This window comes from Rhopilema esculentum, unplaced genomic scaffold (genome assembly GCF_057945365.1).
Source record: "Rhopilema esculentum isolate cy_ngs unplaced genomic scaffold, ASM5794536v1 HiC_scaffold_27, whole genome shotgun sequence".
NCBI classification, from domain to species: domain Eukaryota; kingdom Metazoa; phylum Cnidaria; class Scyphozoa; order Rhizostomeae; family Rhizostomatidae; genus Rhopilema; species Rhopilema esculentum.
The window spans coordinates 675,483-693,220 of NW_028300838.1; the positions used below are offsets into that span (position 1 = coordinate 675,483).

Genomic DNA, 17,738 nt, shown 5'->3' on the forward strand with positions numbered 1-17,738 from the left:
AGCTGCCTAATTTATAACGGCAAAGGAAATTAAAGTCTTTCTAATTGCGGCTTAGTTACTATCGAACGCAACTTCTAGTAACAAGGATTGTGGTAATTTTTTTGCCAGAAACGATGGCTTTTAACCTTTGTGCAAAGAAATCAAGATTATCAAACAAATGAATTGGCATATATACAACATGCAGGAGTACATCTAAAATTCACAATATTCTCAAAATCGCAAAAATACTTTATTGCGATTCCAGTCATCTTGATTCTACATAAATTTGGAATTGATTGATATTCTAAATGCATTCATATTTTAAACAGCGCATGCTAATTTTTACTAGATAAACAAGATAAACAAGTGAATCAACTTGTTCATCGCAGCTCAAAGCCGAGAAATGGAAAAAGTATTGTTGATTCTTACACTGCATTTGATTCTGAGATATGGCTGCAAAGTTGTCGCATGTTGGACCAACAGCTGCGGGCGAATTTTGCAAAGCAGATACAATGTTGTAAGGCAGGCAACAAGCTCTGATCCTAAGACAAACAAAAGAAAGTTTGCAGACACACGTATAGCATACCGAGGAAATGCACTTGCTGAATTGACAGTTTTAATCATGAAAAGTTAATTTACAATACCAGAATCTGAGAATCTAACTGCGCAGGAATCCTAACAAGAGTCATTGGATCATCAAAACAAAACAAAGGAAGTGAGAATGAGAAAGATTGGCAGTTATGCTACCGTTAATAGGACTAGACTAGACACATCTTTAATTGTTTTCAGGTCTTTAGGTACAATGCCTGCCAAAAGTCTTGGAACATAACCCAAAAGAGATAGAATTTAGGAAATAGCAGGTAAAAAAGACAAATCAAGCTGACTTTTAATCACCTTTGAAGAATGGGTTAACCTTCTGAAAAGGAAGCACTCAACATCTATTGCAGCAAAAAATGATTGAAATTACCTATCCATTTGATCTGCTTCAAAGATTGATACGAGCACTTAATGCAGGCCAATTTTCCAACTCAAGGTGAAAAAAATTATATAAAATGTTTGAGAAAAATAGCACATCTTTTGGGTTCCAAAACCTTAGCAATTTTGCTTAGAGACGTTGAAAGAGAAAGTTTTTCTATCCACTGCTTTTTAACTTCTTTCTCAAGGTTGTTCCGAAAAGATACTTACCATTTTCTTGCTCCATTTTTATAAGTCGCTGGATAAAAGAGGCGACCAATTGTTGACATGACTTCTCGGTTGTTTTCTTCACGCTTTCATCGTCACCATCTAAAAGCTGCATACAAAAGTAAAGCATTAATGGACTGTTGAGATATAAAATAAGAAAAATTTTTGATATTCTGGGAATGATAAAATAATAATCAAGGTTTAGGAATATCGGAGAATTCGCAAGAAGTGCTAATGAAAGTTACATAGTTCTATATGGGAAAGCATTCAATTCATTAAAAAGTTAGTTTACTTACGTTATCAAGAAGGTTTTCAAACCATTCGTAGCCGCAATCCTTGCACATAGCAACCTATGTCAAAATAACAAGAATTACATTTTTTTATTTCTACTAATATCAGGATTATTGGTGAACTTTTTGCAGAGAAATCATTATTTTTTAAGATCTATCATCGCCATTGGTTCAGGGCTTTGAAACATGTTCAACATATATAGTAATGGATTTTAGTTGGGGTGACCCTGAATGATAAATGTATCTGAAAACAAAAAATGTTGGCCAATTGTTCAACAGTATGCTTCTTAAAAAAGATAAGGTTTTGTAGATGTGGCTTTAATCGCTGGGCAAATTTATTTCCAAACACATAAACAAATAAATAGAGGAAAAAAAGATGATAAAAATTAATCTACAAAGGTAAATATAATAAATAAAGAATGCAAATTACCATAGAAAATAGACTCACCACTTTCATGATATTTTTTGACTTTTTAGTCAGTTCGGCATTGTTTTCTGAGCTTCCGGCAACAGGGGTAAACCACATCTTCTGAAAAACTTTTGTAACAAGATCCTAAGAGAAGAATATTTGAAAATATTTGTAAAATCATAAATACTACCTTTTTCCAAAGTTAGACTTTCCCGTTTTTCTAAAAGACGCATCCCAAAACTAATTTTAAGTTAAATGCCCTTTAGAAGTTTCGGTGGAGAGATAAAACACAAAAATGTTATTAAAGATTCAACTATATCATAAATACGAGAAAGAAAAGTGAATGGTTCTCAGACATTAAGTAAAGGCGAATAAAAATCAGCAGAAGGCCGAAAAAAGAAAATACAAGAAAATTCAAGGAGAAACATTTGAAATGATAAGATGACAAGATCAAGGGTAGAAAATTGGCAGAAAAATGTTGAAAGAATTCCGGCCAGCCACCAAAGTATAATTGCCATGGTGCTGCAACATTTCCAGCTTTTCTGTCTACATTCGTGGTATTGTGAATGGGAAATGTCTAATGCCAAAGCACAAAAAAATGAAACCAAACTCACCCTAATACCCTCCTCATCGTTTACTCTTCTTATCATTTTGATACAAATTTCTGGAATTTTCGGGAAATCAGGCTGCTCTATGCAAATATCCCTCAGAATTTTAATCACCCTTTTTCGAACACTTATTCCAGTATCCTAAGACACAAGCAAATAGGCGAAGTCAGACAAATCATATAATGACTGAAGTGTACAATACAAAATGTGTCCCTGAATAGCAAGAAAAGCGAACTCATGTTATTGCACATCCAAAGCATTCCAGACGACACACAAAATTAAGATTGTCTAGCCACTTAACTACTTCTGGGAACGGCTGTTTGCACTACCACTTTACTTGGTATGCCTCTTTAAGTAGTTTCATCAGGTTTGTAACTATACAATAAAGTTTTTGAAGAAAATTCATAATTTTGCAGTTTTCAGTTTGTTACTCACCAGTATTCGTTCGATGATCATATCATAGTATTTATCTGTAATATCCGGGCATTTCAAAACAAAATGTCCAATTAAGTCTACAGCTGCTTCTCTCACAAGAGTCGATTGGTCACGAAATCTACAGTGCACGCTGATCTGCACATCTTCCTGTTTATAAAAGAAACAACAAGATCTTATCATTGTCTTTCTGAAAACCTAGCAGGGTATAAAGAAACTAGCTTATCATTTGTAATTTTTCCAAGAAAGAATTTGCAAGTCTTCTAGGATAATTTGGCAAGAGGTCTTATAACAAAGTATATACAAAAGAAGAATAAATTTGACAATTTCAATTTCAAGACAAAGAAGACCTGCCACCTATTGAACAAAATATGGAAAATAGTGGAATAAGTTCTTGAAGCTTATATGAAGAACTGGATAAAATTTAGGATACAGAGGAAAGACTTCTATACAGAAAAATAGATTATACATACATGAATCACGAAAAGGGTTCTTAATGAAATGAAAAATGCTTGAGAGTCTTAATCTAAGAGTCCAAGGTTGGCGTACTCCGTAAAATGATGACTTACTCTGCCAAGAATGTTTGGATCGACTGTGACAATAGAAGTGAGCGCTCTCACTGCTTTGGTCCTCAGGGCGACTGCAGGCTCGTTCAACATCTTGAAAATCTGCAAAAGAAAATTCAGTTGACTGATGAATTGTCAGATATCCGAAATTGAAGTGATTAGAAAAAGAATTTTTTTCTTGTTTATTTCAAATACAAATTAATACTATGGAGCAATAGAATAGAGAACCTCGTGCTAGTGAAGACTGATTATGTAGCAAGGGTTTGGTAAACCATAAGACATTATTTGTCCATTAAAACTCAATGAATGCGAGCATTCAAGGTTGAAAAAGTGTACAGAGTGGTGCGAATTTAAAAGTGGGTTTGGTGAGTTTTTTGATGTTATTTATTGCTTATTAAAATATGAAATGCAGGGATTATATCAACAAAAAACTGTTAGCAAAACTGGTATCATTATATGGCAATTTTATACCAGTATATGGCAAAGACAAAAGTGGCAGTCTGTCGCAACAAGCAAGCAAAACAGCATCAAAATGAAATATACGACTGAATAAAAAATTTGACATGCCTGTTGAAGATAAATATCAAAGCTTTGGCAAAAGGACCTTGAAGAAGTAAGGTATTTGGTAATTATGCATGATTCTTGGTAGGTAACATTTTGCTGTGATAATCTGCAAAAAAGTACAATAAAAACTTAATCCGAATAAATGAAAATCATTAGCTATGAAAGTACAACAGGGTAAACACTGAGCCTATCTTTCAACCATGCAATAAATTAAAACTGATTGCCAATTCTCATATATTTGTCGAAGTTGAAATCAAGTTGAACAATATCATATATTCATCGACCAATACTTCCACCCTTGAAGGTTCTATTTTCTGAAAGGGTCCTTTTTTAATCAAGCTATCAATTGCATAAATGTCTCCTACAAAAAATACCATTTGAAGAATAATTGGCAACTTCGACGGTCAACAATTAATGCATTTTGCAACAATTGAGAAAGGTACCTTAGGGAGTCACTAGATTTATCTGTAGCCATTGCATGATAATATCTCTTTCTTTCATCTAATTCTTGAAGGTTTTCAATTGAGGTTTCTCCTGCATCGGTTGGTATTTCTGTAGAAGCAGCACCCGGGATTGACATCATTGGTGCTTTCATGCACTTCTCCATTTCCACGTGAACGTCCCTGATCCATTGGCCTAAGTAGAACTCTCTTGCGAACTACAAAGAAACAGGGTCGTATTCGGTGTTTTAGGAACTATAAAACAAAGCACCAATAGTCTTGATTGGAGCTAAACTAGCGACAACTAATACGTTAAGCTCTTTACAAAGGACTGTGTAGAAGGCATGAAACGAGAAAGATTCTCGGCCAGGCAAAGATGCTTCCAGCATTAGGCAACAATATTTTGAAACAAAAACAAGCATTCCGCTGAGAAGACAGCCGATTTCAATGCCATTGAAAAAAATGTCAGTCCAAAGGGTTGAAATAAAGCATCAGGATCACAAATATGCTGTGAGATCTCATGACAAGCCTGAAATTTCCTTGATACTGCTATAAGAAGAATTGCAAAAGCCTACCTTGCAAGATACGTCTTTTTCAGCTGAGTAAGCCAAATAACTGAGAAGAGCCTTTCGCAAAGTGTTTATGTGAACATCGATCATCTGGTGACAAGATATTACAGAATGGTATAGGTAAACTTTTACATACATCCTTGGAAAAATTGTCCTCTTAATGGTATAGAACAAGACAGTGATAAATTGCAACTCCAAGTTTCATCCTGAATTTGATCATCATGAAACTAATGCTCAACTCTTTTAAATAGATATATACGCAGACGGAAGGAGTTGTGAAAAAATTAATAATGAAAATAGTTCTTACATAAATATCAAACTTACATCGACACTTATATCATCTTTGTCTTCAATGTCAGCATCTCTGTGTAGCTATGACAGACAATAATCAAGATTATTTGGCAGAATTTTGATGAGATAATTATCGTCTATGTTTCTAGCCCTGTAAGCATAAGTAAGGAGAAAGATTACTCTAACCGTTAGTCCCTGCGAAAACTACAAGTAGGCCATAACAGGTATAGCAAAAAGGCTTCAGTATGCTGATGTCGTAATCATATCTTAGAGAACAGATCATATCATCAACACGACAATACAATGATCGCAATGATCATGACAATTAATTATGTTGATGGCAAATGTTGATGATAACAATAATGGTGGCAATGACTGATTACGAGGATGATCGGATCCCACCAACCTGACCAATGATTTCCTTCAAATCTTCTTTGTCCCTTCCTCTACTTTCGACTGCATCTCGCCTTAAATGCGATGCTATCAACGCAAGGTAGTCCATTGCCGCAACTCGTAAACTCATTTCGTTAGATTTGTTGTTAAACGTGACAATCTAGAAGTAACAAGCAACACAGCTAACAACACAGCATGAGGATGGTAATAGATAAAACTAAAATTTTCCAATCATCTTATTGTTATATAGAAAGTGACCTTTCAGCTTCGTAATCTCGAACATTGTCGCGTGTGGATTTAGAATACAGACTGTTGCTTTTGCTTTACAAACTGTGAATGAAATTTTTTGTTTTACTTTGCTGGAATCCTTTCTATTACAGCAAACTGGCTATAGCAATAACAACGAGCCAGAGCAACCTATCATCTTAGTCTAAAGTTATTTTCACAGAGAGAAAGGTTAAATAAAAGAAGATGCATTGCTAGGTGATATATAAAAACAAATGCTGGTTTAGATGCATCAAATGCTGCTGAAAAGAGGCAAAAAACCGATTCAAAAATCAAGTACAATAGTAAAATTACCAGTAGCTTTCCGAGCAAGGTCAGCAAAACTTCAGCGGCAGGCCATTCTGGTTTGTTTAAGGTTGTCAAAATATCTTGAAGGAAATTCTCAAATAACGGCCGAAAGTCGTTCTCATCCTTGCTTGCCGAGCTGCATCTGTAGAAGATACATGGGTTCGATTTAAGAGTGCCAAAGCTGACAGTAAAACCCATTATCATCTCTTTAAAAGGACCAATAAAATGTCAGTCTGGCAGTCAAGGCTGAGCAAAATATGTTTGTGCCTAGACCGACCATTGTTAAGCGAAGAGCAACAGTTAAAATTAACCAAAATGAAAATGAGGTATTCATTAAAGCTTAGCACTATTACTCAGGATTCTCTCTTTGCCAATGTGACAGCTAGTGAATTGGGTTGAAAGAAAGAAGCTTGGAAACAGCCAGCCAGGAAACGAAAAGGTAGACGAATTTTCGCCTACTATCTCACTAAGAAAGTACTTACTTTTTGAGAAACGTCGCCAGAAAATTTTGAGCAGCTCGAAGAGAATCCTCATACGACGTGACAATCATGACATCTATGTCAACCTAAAATATAAACAAAATATTGAAGCGTGTTTTTTCATCTAAAGCACTGTAGACGTGAATAGCTCAGTGGTTAGGGCTTAGGTAAGAGAATAGCTCAATGGCTAGAGGCGATGACTGCAGATTAAAGGATCTGTGGTTCTAGTCCCTTACATGACCAAACCTTCGCCTAGAGTGAGGAGAGTCTCCAGCTCTCTGTAACTCTAGGCGTAGAAATCACGTGAGAAAGGAAAAGGACACTGCTAAATAAGCTCAGCTTCTCAGTGCCCTAAAACCTACCTTTAGATGCTAGGTAGCAAATGAAATACAACACTGTAGGACAATTGAACGAGGGGAATGATCACAAATACACGAGGCAAAAGACAACAATTGAGCGATGGGCAAGATAACAATTTTCGGGTAACGAAACTTTAGTTATTGTCTGAAAAATCTACTTGGTAAAACGAACTTGCCAATGCAACGCCAACAATTTAGACTTAAATATCTGTAAGAGTGACAGATGAATTGAAAACAGCTCTCAATTTCTAAAAATGTCTATACCATTTTTGCTTTACTAAAGAAAATCCAAGACTCTTTTGACCGTGGAATAAATGATAGTGAAAACGCCGCAAAACAAAGAGAATCAATCTACTATAATGAAAATAAAACTAATGTGAAGAGCCAAAATATTGCAATAAAATTATAAGTGAACTTATACAGGGCTTCACAAGAGTAAACATTAGGAACAATAGAGTCAAACACCAATTGAAAATTCAAATAGAAATGTATACAAACCAGTGTATCTTCTTTCTTGTCAAATGAATCCGGTATGCTAACGGTGCATTGAACAAGCTGGAGCACCAGCGCTGTAACCATCTGAATCGAGCTGTCCTCGTATAACCTACATAGAGTCAACGAGAATAAATCATAAAGACTGCTTTAAAAACGTGCACAAAAGAGCAGAGCACCTTGACTTGACTTTTAGGCTCAGTTGTTGTGGGAAATTCTCTTACAAACAGTGTTTGTAAATTGCAGTATGGCCGCTGGCTTTAACCATAGAAACGATTTTAAGACATGCTGCCGTTTTGTTCGTTTATAATATTCTTTATTGTAGCTCCTTCTCAAAGCAATAAGAAAAACCAAGAACTAAAAGAGTTTTTGAAATTCAAGCTTTTGGGAATTGTAGCACATTGCATACAAACCGATGTTTTCTAGTTTGGAAAAACAAAAAGCAGAAAGCTAGACTTTATAACAATGCACATTGCTAAATAATAAAAATATAAGAATTTGAAATAATATGTGAAAACAACTTATTAGTCTAGAGAAATTATAAAAATAATCTTTTGAAATAATACTAATTGACACTTTGCAATATTTGTTATTCTTATTCTTAAACAACCTTTAATAATATAAAGGTTTTATTTCACTTCCGGAATACTTTTGCTTAATCATATAAATATTGGAAAGTGCTAGTCCAACAGCCAGAAATGAGAAAATTCAACATGATCTATTCTCGAAGAACTTGTAAATTGGCGTGAAAGTAAAACAGACCATAACCTTTGAAGTACAAACAGCTTCTACTCAGTATGCTGAATACTATTTCACTTCATATACTATAGAAGATTATGGCTATACTATCCTTTACGTATGACTATACGTACGCCAATTAAAAGTGTTCTTCGAAGCATAGAAAACTTGCTCCATGGAATACCCATAATATTGCTATCTTTCACACAAACAGCTTCTAGGGTATATGCTCTAATCATTTCACCCTAATCAATCACTTTGCACAAAAACGTACCTGTAATTTCGGAGATTCCTTTTACTGCTTGGTAGCCTGGCAAGGGATGCCAGAATGTCATCTAATATAAGGTCCCTGTGTTTCACATACGTTCTAAAAATCTACAAGGAAATCATTCGAACGTGAAATAAAAAGCAGTCAAGCGAGCAATGACGTCAAACCTGTGATAAGGGACATCCATATTTTTGATAAATAAATAGAATAAATTATTTGATAGTTCTTTAATGAATGAACCAAAATGTACAGTGTGGTGTCAAAACTGAAAATCAATTCAGGCATGACTCCCTATAAATCAGCTGTAAACGATGAAGATGCCAGTCATGCGTAATATACAATTATAAGGGCAAAGATAAACTTCTTTGACATGACCGAAAGCAGTGCATACCGTTCGAACAAGCTTCAGCGCTTCCAGCTGCAAAATGCTGATATTTTCAACGAAAAATGGAGCTGTTCCGATGCATGATATCTACGAATTCAAAATAAGCAAACAATATGAAGGAGATTCCATCAATCAATGCGGCAAAACAGACCATAACTCAAGATGGTGCAAAAGAACTGAGCTAAAAATAAAATCATTTGAAAATCTAGCCAAAATATCATAAACATGTCCAGTTCAACGAAAAACGACTTGAAGTTTTATGAAAGAAGTTAACTGCTTCCAACACAACTACTTCCCTATACTAAACAAAATTTCAAAACAAAAAGAACAGAACGGTAAGATTCTATCAAACGGCTGCATATAAGTTAAGACTTACAAAATCACTGGTAAAGTGCATAATTACACATTGAAAAATACAATTACAATATAGAATAGAGCACGATTACAATATACAATACAATTCTTTACGATTACAATAGAGAATCTTGGCGACAATGGCCAATGATCACTGAACAAATTACTTGGAAACACATTACGGAAATATCAGATCATTTGCAAAAAGTACCTTGAGTATAATGATGTCATTGAGGCTTTCCAAAGCAACCAAGTCGGCAATCAGTGAAACCAGTTCACAAAGTTTATTATAAAGCTGTAGAATCGGCTTTAGTTTGGTACTGTTCACCCCTCTGGCACGACGAGATTTCGGCAGCATTATAGACGAATCGACTGAATGAGAATAAAACGAACAAGGCACATCAAAATGAGTACAATCAATGAAATCCTTACTCATTGAAAAAATGAAACGCAAATGTATCAGGTACAGTTTACTGATAGCCTTTTACTCTGGATCATTGCCTCTAAATTTCCTATTCTTTCTCTGCAAAAAATTTTCTTTTGCTTTCCAGTACACACATTCTTATCCTAGGAAAATCATGAGTGACAAGGACGAAGACAAGTCCTCCATAGTCTTATTGTTCTATTGTTAGAAGACAGGTGCAACGAAAAGGGGCAAAAAAAGTCTAACTGGTAATAACACAGCTTGTACTCACATTTACTATCGGGATCCACCCGATATACAGGATCATATTCTGGGTAAATAGTATTCTCTAACTGGAATCTACAAAACGACACCACATGCTCGATGACTTCTTCCATATACACTTGCTTTGGCATTTCAGGTGCTGTTGTTATATGCAGAATAATAAGCGATGCCTCACAGGCTCTTAGTACACGGTCCATTTTCAAACCTTTCCACAGCTTTTCCTCTTCGTCTTCCGCGTCCTGTTTCAACAAAGATAATCTTAATAAAGTTTACTTGTAAAATGCTGACGGCAAAAGAATACGCGTCAACTCAGCTAATGCAGATATCTCTACCTTTCAGAGAGCTCCTCCTTAGACAAATATATTTAAATATATAATGTCTTGTAATGTTCTATATTTAAGTTAATTTATTAGATTGTATGTGTGGATAACTATTGTAATGTTATGCTAATTATTTTTATTTCTGTATTGAAAATGTATTTAGTTATATTTGTCAATGAAATTGAATTGAATTGAAAAACTTTCAAAGCATTAAAAAGGCCGGCCTTTAGGCAGGAATAAGCAGTGTTAACCAATATTCTCGAGGTCTTTTTTGTGTTTTGAAAAGACTTTCTCTTTTAAGCTCAGATCATAATCTTTAAGATATCTTGAAAACAATTGCAGAATGTGTAAGTTCCAACTGCAAACAGTCCAGGCTTGATATATTGCATGGGTTTTGGTTTGATAAAAAAGTAGCCCATCCTGCTTTCAGCGTTCAGTTTAAAAAAGGACACGATGACCAATAAAAATAAAATAAAAATTATTGAATGACGACCTTCGTTTCTGCTTCCTGGTTCTTCTATCTTATAACTTATGAATAATGTATACAATGTATAATGTATAATACATAAGATATGTTTTAATAAAATTAATTAACAGTCAGCGTTGGTTTATTGGTTCTTTACTTGATCTTGCCTATTTCAAAGTTTTAATGAGTCTAATGAAAGCAAGAGCAGGTATAGTGCTGCTTCTCTTGTCAGTGAAAGCGTAAGGTGCTAAAGAAAGTAGGGATAAGTTAGTTACCTTAGGCTGGTTCAGGAGCACCTCTAAACTCGCTCTAACATGACGATCCATTATGGAAACGATGCGTACCAACTGATCATGTGGAAGCTATGAAGGAGAGTGAGTAACATCAACTGTTATCAGCAACTATAGTCTTAAGTCGATACCTTAATAGCAGAACAAGAGCCTAACAAAAGCATGCCACTTTGTCAAAACTAACATCAATATTTTGAAGATGGGATTGGAAGGGGGGGGGGGGGTTGGTTATAGTTCACTCTAGCTCTTAACTTTTCTTAAAGGCATTGAGTCATGATAAATAGACTGGGTATACCCAAATTGCCAAAATCCGCTGAGTCATGATTTCCATGACTGCGATGCTATTGGTTGACCTTGAACTGGTCACATGAACTCACCTTGTACTGATTAACATAACAGTTTCCATCAATAGCAAGTTGTCAACAACGGATGCCAATATCACATGAAACAGCAGCGATCACGCCGAAACCAAATGACCCCCTATAGAGAAAGCCTATTTACCATGACTCAATGCCTTTACATGATAGTGGTAATAAGCATGAAAAATACAAAAAACAGTCTTTTTATATACGTTTTATCTCTAAGATTCGCAAACTCGTAATAGACTCTCTTAGCCTTGTTTGTACAATGTTGACGAAAAGGTTGGTCAGTGTTTTGACGAAAAGCTTTTTCAGTCAATTTAAAAAAAATGAAGCAGCTATTTGCACGGTAAAAAAGATTTGAACTAGGCAAATTGAAGGTGACATATAATGCAAAAACTGAGATGGAATCAACTATCTGATATTTGAAAAGGTAGGAAATTAACATTGACAAGGAAGTTCATAGCTTAAAGGGAAAAAATTGGCCTTGCTTGCTAAACATGCTGTTGGTTTTAGACAAATGTGCAAAAAGTTTTTGACGGTGCAAAATTTAAAAAGGCTTTGAAAAAAGCAAAAATTTAAAAATTGTTGCTTTTTTCAAAGTCAAACCCATATTTCCCTTCTAAGAGAAATGTCCTTTCTTATTTTTATACATACAGGACGTTTAAGAAATATCATGCCCAGCAATAACTCACAACAGTATAATATAAAAAAGGCTGCGAAAGGCATTAAGCAATGTGAAATGACACGGCACAATTCATGCAACAATACCTCTGACGTCAAGCTCGTAGACTTTATTTTTGACAATTCAATGTAGAAATCAGTTATAAGGGGCCTTGGAAGCAACGCATCTAAAGGGATATCTCCATCATCGCCAAAATCTAATGCCCCATCTGATTCTAACTCGTCTTCGGTGCTAAGTATTTCTTGGAGCAGTTGAATCAGTCGCTTTGTGTCTGCTCTGATTTCAATTTCTAAGCAAAAAGATGATAAGGTAACAAAGTGAATTCAAGCAACAGCCTTGGTAATTACAGCGTCGTGGAACAACGTAAAACCCAATGTAATTTGTTTGATAAGTAATGAAAAATTTACATAAACAGAGAAAAAGTCAGGATTAAGATTTAAAAGCTTGCTAAAAGGACGCCAAATATATAGAACCATAAGGGCGAAGTAAAGTATAAGGGCGAAGTAATGATTTTTTAGACCAATTTTTTTCAAAACTAGCAATTCAGATATAATGCCCAGAAATTCAAGTATATAGTCAATAGCTGTTTTTCCAAATGATACTAACTATGACATCTACTAATACTATCAATTAAGATATTGTTTCACATTTAAGATTTATCTATAAATTAATAAACAAGGCTTAAACATTAATTTGGCCTATAACGAATCAATACTTTCTTAGAACTTTCCTGGTTATTCTGTCAAATTTTAACCAAAAGAATACCTTGATCTAACTGCAACACTCTATTAGTTCTCTTTTTCTTTGATATTCCTGAAATGGAAACAGAGAAATAACCGCTGTGAATATAAATTCACTGAGGTAGAGTGGTGATAAGCATATTATACGACGGCAAAGACGTGTTATCTTGAATGTTAATAGCTACGAACACCGATAACAATCTACAACTGGAAATATTGGACAATTCAGAAAAATCGATAGGGTATATGAACGTTTTAGGAACTATTGAAGACTGTGATATGTCACCTAGTTCACAGGCAAAAAAGAAGGAACTCTTTGGAATACACACTTGCTGGGCCACAAGAACCCATAAATGATCGTGGCTTCTATATGACTTTAATATTCCACTGAACATTAAACATGGGTGAACATTTTACATTTATACATTGGAACCTGAGAAATCAATTTATTCCTGAGAGTTTCTGCTAACACTATTGGGTTCAATCATTAGAGAAATCATTAATGCGCCTTTGAAATCCCATTCAACACCCCCCGTCCCACACGTCGGTCGTCCTGGTACACTAGAATCTTCCAAACAACCAAGAATAATGCCCAGGATTCGTTTCCATCGTCTTTGGTGCATCATTGGTCAGTTCCATGCCTCAACCCCCCATTATTACCACCAACACAAACGCTAAATCTGCACTAAACAAATCTTTACATACCTCCATAATCTTGCAGGGTATCTGTGAACATTTCTTCGCCTTCTTCACTTTCACTGCTAACCCTTCTTCTCTTTCTTCTAAGTGATCTTCCTTCAGCATTATCCGTCACAACTTGCTCTGCTTTTCGTTTCTCTATCATTTGAAATATATTCCTATCTATGCTTGCATCTATTCTTTGTAATACTGGAACCACTTGTCTATCAAGCTTTATACTAGGAGAACTAACACTGGGTTGCACGATTTCAGGTATATCTCCTAAACCGCCTGTCTTTATCTCCTGCTGTACCCTTGTTTCTTCATGTCTTAATTCGGATGATGATACAACTGCTTCCTGGCCGAGCACTTCGCTTTCCTCCGCAGTGCTCTTACTCTCAACACTTTCCTCTTGCTGGCCATAATAAAGCCCTAATTCCGCTTTGGTCGGAGACACTATCTCCAAAGTATCAAACTCTTTTGAACCTTGCTTTCGCTTGACCCTTTTTAAGACAAGCTTCGGTATAATTGGACGTGCTTCTCTTTCATTACTATCCGACTGCATAACATCATCATACATCTGCTCTGCCCAACCCCCTTTTTCATCACTGGCATCACCGATTTGCGCTAGACTATTTGCAGCCCTTGCTTGAGGTTCAGATAATGTTTCAGTTTGATGTTCATCTCTAACTATCATTTGGCCTGTCTCAAGGTATGTTAAGCGATCGATTCTTCTTCTCTTCGGATACTCTCGTTTTTGTAGTGCCTCCTCTGCACCTACCTTCTCCGGGCTCTTTTTGGAACTTTCCTTAAGATCACTTCGATTGATGCTGACCTTGAGACTTCCCGGACTGATAGATGCATCTTTAACTGGACTTTCTTTATTCTTAAGACCCTCATTACCTATCTGCTGGTTAATCTCCTCTGCAGTCCGTGATTCTAGGGAATTTTTCAGTGGTTTTTCTGATTCTGTCCTAATTTGACTTTCCTCATGGTCGTATAACTGTCTTCTCACATGCTCCTTACTTCCGCTTGATTTTCTCCTTCTTACAATGCTACTCGCTTGCACCTCTAAAAATCGATTTTTACGGATTTTTACGGAAAACTAGTCCATTAAACAGAAAAATAATCGTTTCTACAAGGATTAAAAGGATTTATTGTTAAACAAACTAAAAAATCAACCGTTTTAGACAAACTATGAGAAGTTGCTATCAGCAACTTCATAAAATCACTGATTATGTAGAATTTGTAGAGTGCTCATCTGAAAATGTTTATCCAGTTTAATTACACTTGATTTCTAACACACTAATAGAAAACGCGCATCGCTAGACAAATCAAACTACTAAAGATAAATTATTTAAAACGTACATTATCATATGGTATCTGCTAATTTATCATTTTTCTAAAACATTTATACTGACATACCGCAAATACAAAATGTTACTTGAAAAAGTTTATCTATGCGACTACAGAGAAGTAACATTTAAAAAGCAGGAAAAAAGAAAATTTCCAAATGTTAATATCATGATAAATGAACAAGCCATAAATTAAAAGTTGATTGAATAAATGTGAATAATTGTAAATTTTCCATTCTTTGACATGACTGCAAATTAGATTATTGGCTGGGTTCAAAACCAAAGATGGTATATTGTATTTCTAGAAGCATACCTTGAACCCTGACTTCTTCATTCTTTTGTATCAAGCCAGATTGTAACGAAAAGCCAGTATTGCCAGCTACAGCTGTCTGCTCTGTTTGCTTTCTCTGGGCTTCTGGCAAAAAATCATTTTGCATGAAATTCAACAAGCCCAAGAAGTTTCATATATGAAACTTCTTTATCATTAATGAATGCAAATTTATTCATTATCATGCAAATTTATAAAAAAAATTAATAGGTAAAAAGCCATCAAAAATTTAAAACATTATAAGGAATTTTTAAGATTTTGAATTTTCAAGTAAGAAGAGAAATGATTTTGCACTGCAAATGTATATATCTTTTCAAAATAATAAAGAGTAGTTTTAACTTTTGCTCAATAATTTCAGAAACTTGTGGTAGTAACTTAGAGCCATCCTGTTATTCACCCAGAATGTTTCTTTTCAAAACTAATAGCCTGATAAAAATATGTCAAGCATTATGCATGCATGATCAGTTCTCAAGTCATTTAAATAAATGAAAGCTACTTGTTTGATGGCATAGCAGGTTCAAAGCTAAGGCTTTCTTTGTTTTTTTTTAAAAATATCTACAGACATTGGTGAGATTTTTCCATTATAAAAAATTTCTGGACATACTACAAAAAAGAAAGAGAAGTTTAAGCATGCATAAGCTTACCCAGCTCATTGTGCTGATTTCCTGTTTCTTTTCTTGATCTTTGGGGATCATTACATTCATGTAATAAAGAAGAACTTCTAACTGGAGTTCCTTTTTGCAGACCTTGTCTAGGGCTCGGCACATCTTGCCTTAGTGGACTTACATGGGCAACAGGAATGTGGTGACCACTTCTGCTTGGGCTTAAGATAACTTGAGGTCCATGTGGTCTCAGAAGTGAATGCCTTGATGTAGTGAGGTCAATATTAACCATTTTTGAAGGAGATGCTGAAAACAAAAATTGCTTAACTTATTTAAATTCTTTGAACAAAAATATGAAGGCATTCTGTTTTTTGCAGAATTAAATATCTACTCTACTTTAGAAATTCATTAAAAATCAATAAAAATTGACAGATGTCTAGACACTCCCATGTTATGTTGTTTGTTTTTGATATATTTAATTTGATTCTGGCTTGTTATGCTGCAAACATCATGATGGGTGAAAAATACGCTAGGGAATTGTTTTGTGAAACAGGTATGCTATTAGATATGTACAATAATTGCTCTACATCATCACACTATTACTATCTAAATGCTGAAAATCAAAAGATGAATTTCCATACCATACTGCTCATAATTAGGGGTAAAAATATGCGGAGTGGTAACAAGCATTTGCTGTAGTAACACAGGAACTTGGTCTCTATTCAAATCTGCTACCTTGTGCTGTGACAAGTTCTTGAAGTCTCTGAATAAAACAAATGAAACAGAATATGACCGAGTTAGGTGCAAGAAGAGGAATGTTCTTTTCAGTTCTATGAACAAAAAAGCCCTGATAAAATAAATGAAAGCTTATTTCATACCATTTGAATTAGCAGTGTGTACAGCTCTGCCTATACGGCACTGTTCACTTTATGACAGACCGAGAAACAGTGATTTCCATTTAAATTATATATGCAACTCAAAAAAGGTTTTCCCATTAGTTGTTAGAATGTAAGTGGACACTAGAATGATTTCAGAGGACTAAGTTACAAGGCTGCAAAGCCTTAATCAGGAATATGGAATTGTGATTCCATTACATATTAATTCACCTTTGACATAAAACAAGAGAATAGCAAACTGCTACCACAATACAGGCCTTGCTCTAAGTAAAATGAAGGTGCTCCATAAAAAGAGCCCCTTAGAAACTCTAGGCGCTCTATTTCGCACCTCTAAGTAAATGTCCTTGAGAGCATCCTTCGAGAGCTTTAGGAGATCGAGAGCTTCAAATCGAAAGCTTCGGAAGAATGTTAAATATGAAATTCAACGGTGATACCACAAAGCACCATAATATGAAATAATAAAACATGCAACAAACACTATGTTAATATAAATATAGAAATATAATAAAACAAAGTCGCAAAATTGTTCAGATTTTTCTAGATATGTAAGTTGCCATCATTCGAAGAGCTTTTATCAGTGTCAGTATCACTACTGTTATGTTTAGCTTCACATATTGCTTCATCAAAACGCATGGCTTTAAATCGAACATTTAACTTTGTTTCCTTTTTTTATGTTATCCATTCTATAAGAAACGCTAGAACATCTACTACTCGCAAAAGCAAATTAAAAATGAAAAGCAATGCGACAATTTGGACGCAAACGTGATCGCTGCTTTGCACAGGCGATTTTAAGTTATTAAAAAAACAGAAAATAATATATACTTCAATAGAAGATTAACGCTTGCTCGAAAATCAAATAAATCTGCCGGAGAATACGCTTAGGCTTGATGGCCTGTATCCTTGATGGTTATTAGAGGGTTTTCAGATTAAAAATGATATCGAAAACCCAACGTCAAATTT

The 17,738-nt window shown here is 35.0% G+C and overlaps 1 protein-coding gene across 2 annotated transcripts in view; it reads right to left on the reverse strand.

The window, feature by feature from the left end:
• LOC135695052 (nipped-B-like protein) overlaps positions 1–17,738 on the reverse strand; it is a 32,751-nt gene that overhangs the window by 11,529 nt on the left and 3,484 nt on the right. Inside the window, exons 3-28 of one of the 2 annotated variants that reach the window (XM_065213997.2) lie at positions 16,524–16,645; positions 15,925–16,188; positions 15,266–15,364; positions 13,625–14,668; positions 12,945–12,992; positions 12,266–12,468; positions 11,121–11,207; positions 10,067–10,298; positions 9,583–9,743; positions 9,024–9,104; positions 8,639–8,739; positions 7,633–7,738; positions 6,779–6,861; positions 6,303–6,438; positions 5,737–5,883; positions 5,364–5,411; positions 5,046–5,129; positions 4,474–4,688; positions 4,034–4,136; positions 3,470–3,568; positions 2,904–3,050; positions 2,475–2,609; positions 1,900–2,004; positions 1,458–1,511; positions 1,165–1,270; positions 409–521 (exon numbers count right to left, since the gene is read on the reverse strand). In XM_065213997.2, coding sequence (XP_065070069.2) covers positions 409–521; positions 1,165–1,270; positions 1,458–1,511; positions 1,900–2,004; positions 2,475–2,609; positions 2,904–3,050; positions 3,470–3,568; positions 4,034–4,136; positions 4,474–4,688; positions 5,046–5,129; positions 5,364–5,411; positions 5,737–5,883; positions 6,303–6,438; positions 6,779–6,861; positions 7,633–7,738; positions 8,639–8,739; positions 9,024–9,104; positions 9,583–9,743; positions 10,067–10,298; positions 11,121–11,207; positions 12,266–12,468; positions 12,945–12,992; positions 13,625–14,668; positions 15,266–15,364; positions 15,925–16,188; positions 16,524–16,645 — 4,123 coding nt within the window. Of the gene's footprint in view, positions 1–408; positions 522–1,164; positions 1,271–1,457; positions 1,512–1,899; positions 2,005–2,474; positions 2,610–2,903; positions 3,051–3,469; positions 3,569–4,033; positions 4,137–4,473; positions 4,689–5,045; positions 5,130–5,363; positions 5,412–5,736; positions 5,884–6,302; positions 6,439–6,778; positions 6,862–7,632; positions 7,739–8,638; positions 8,740–9,023; positions 9,105–9,582; positions 9,744–10,066; positions 10,299–11,120; positions 11,208–12,265; positions 12,469–12,944; positions 12,993–13,624; positions 14,669–15,265; positions 15,368–15,924; positions 16,189–16,523; positions 16,646–17,738 lie in introns of both variants that reach the window. The other variant, XM_065213996.2, reaches the window with a different exon arrangement.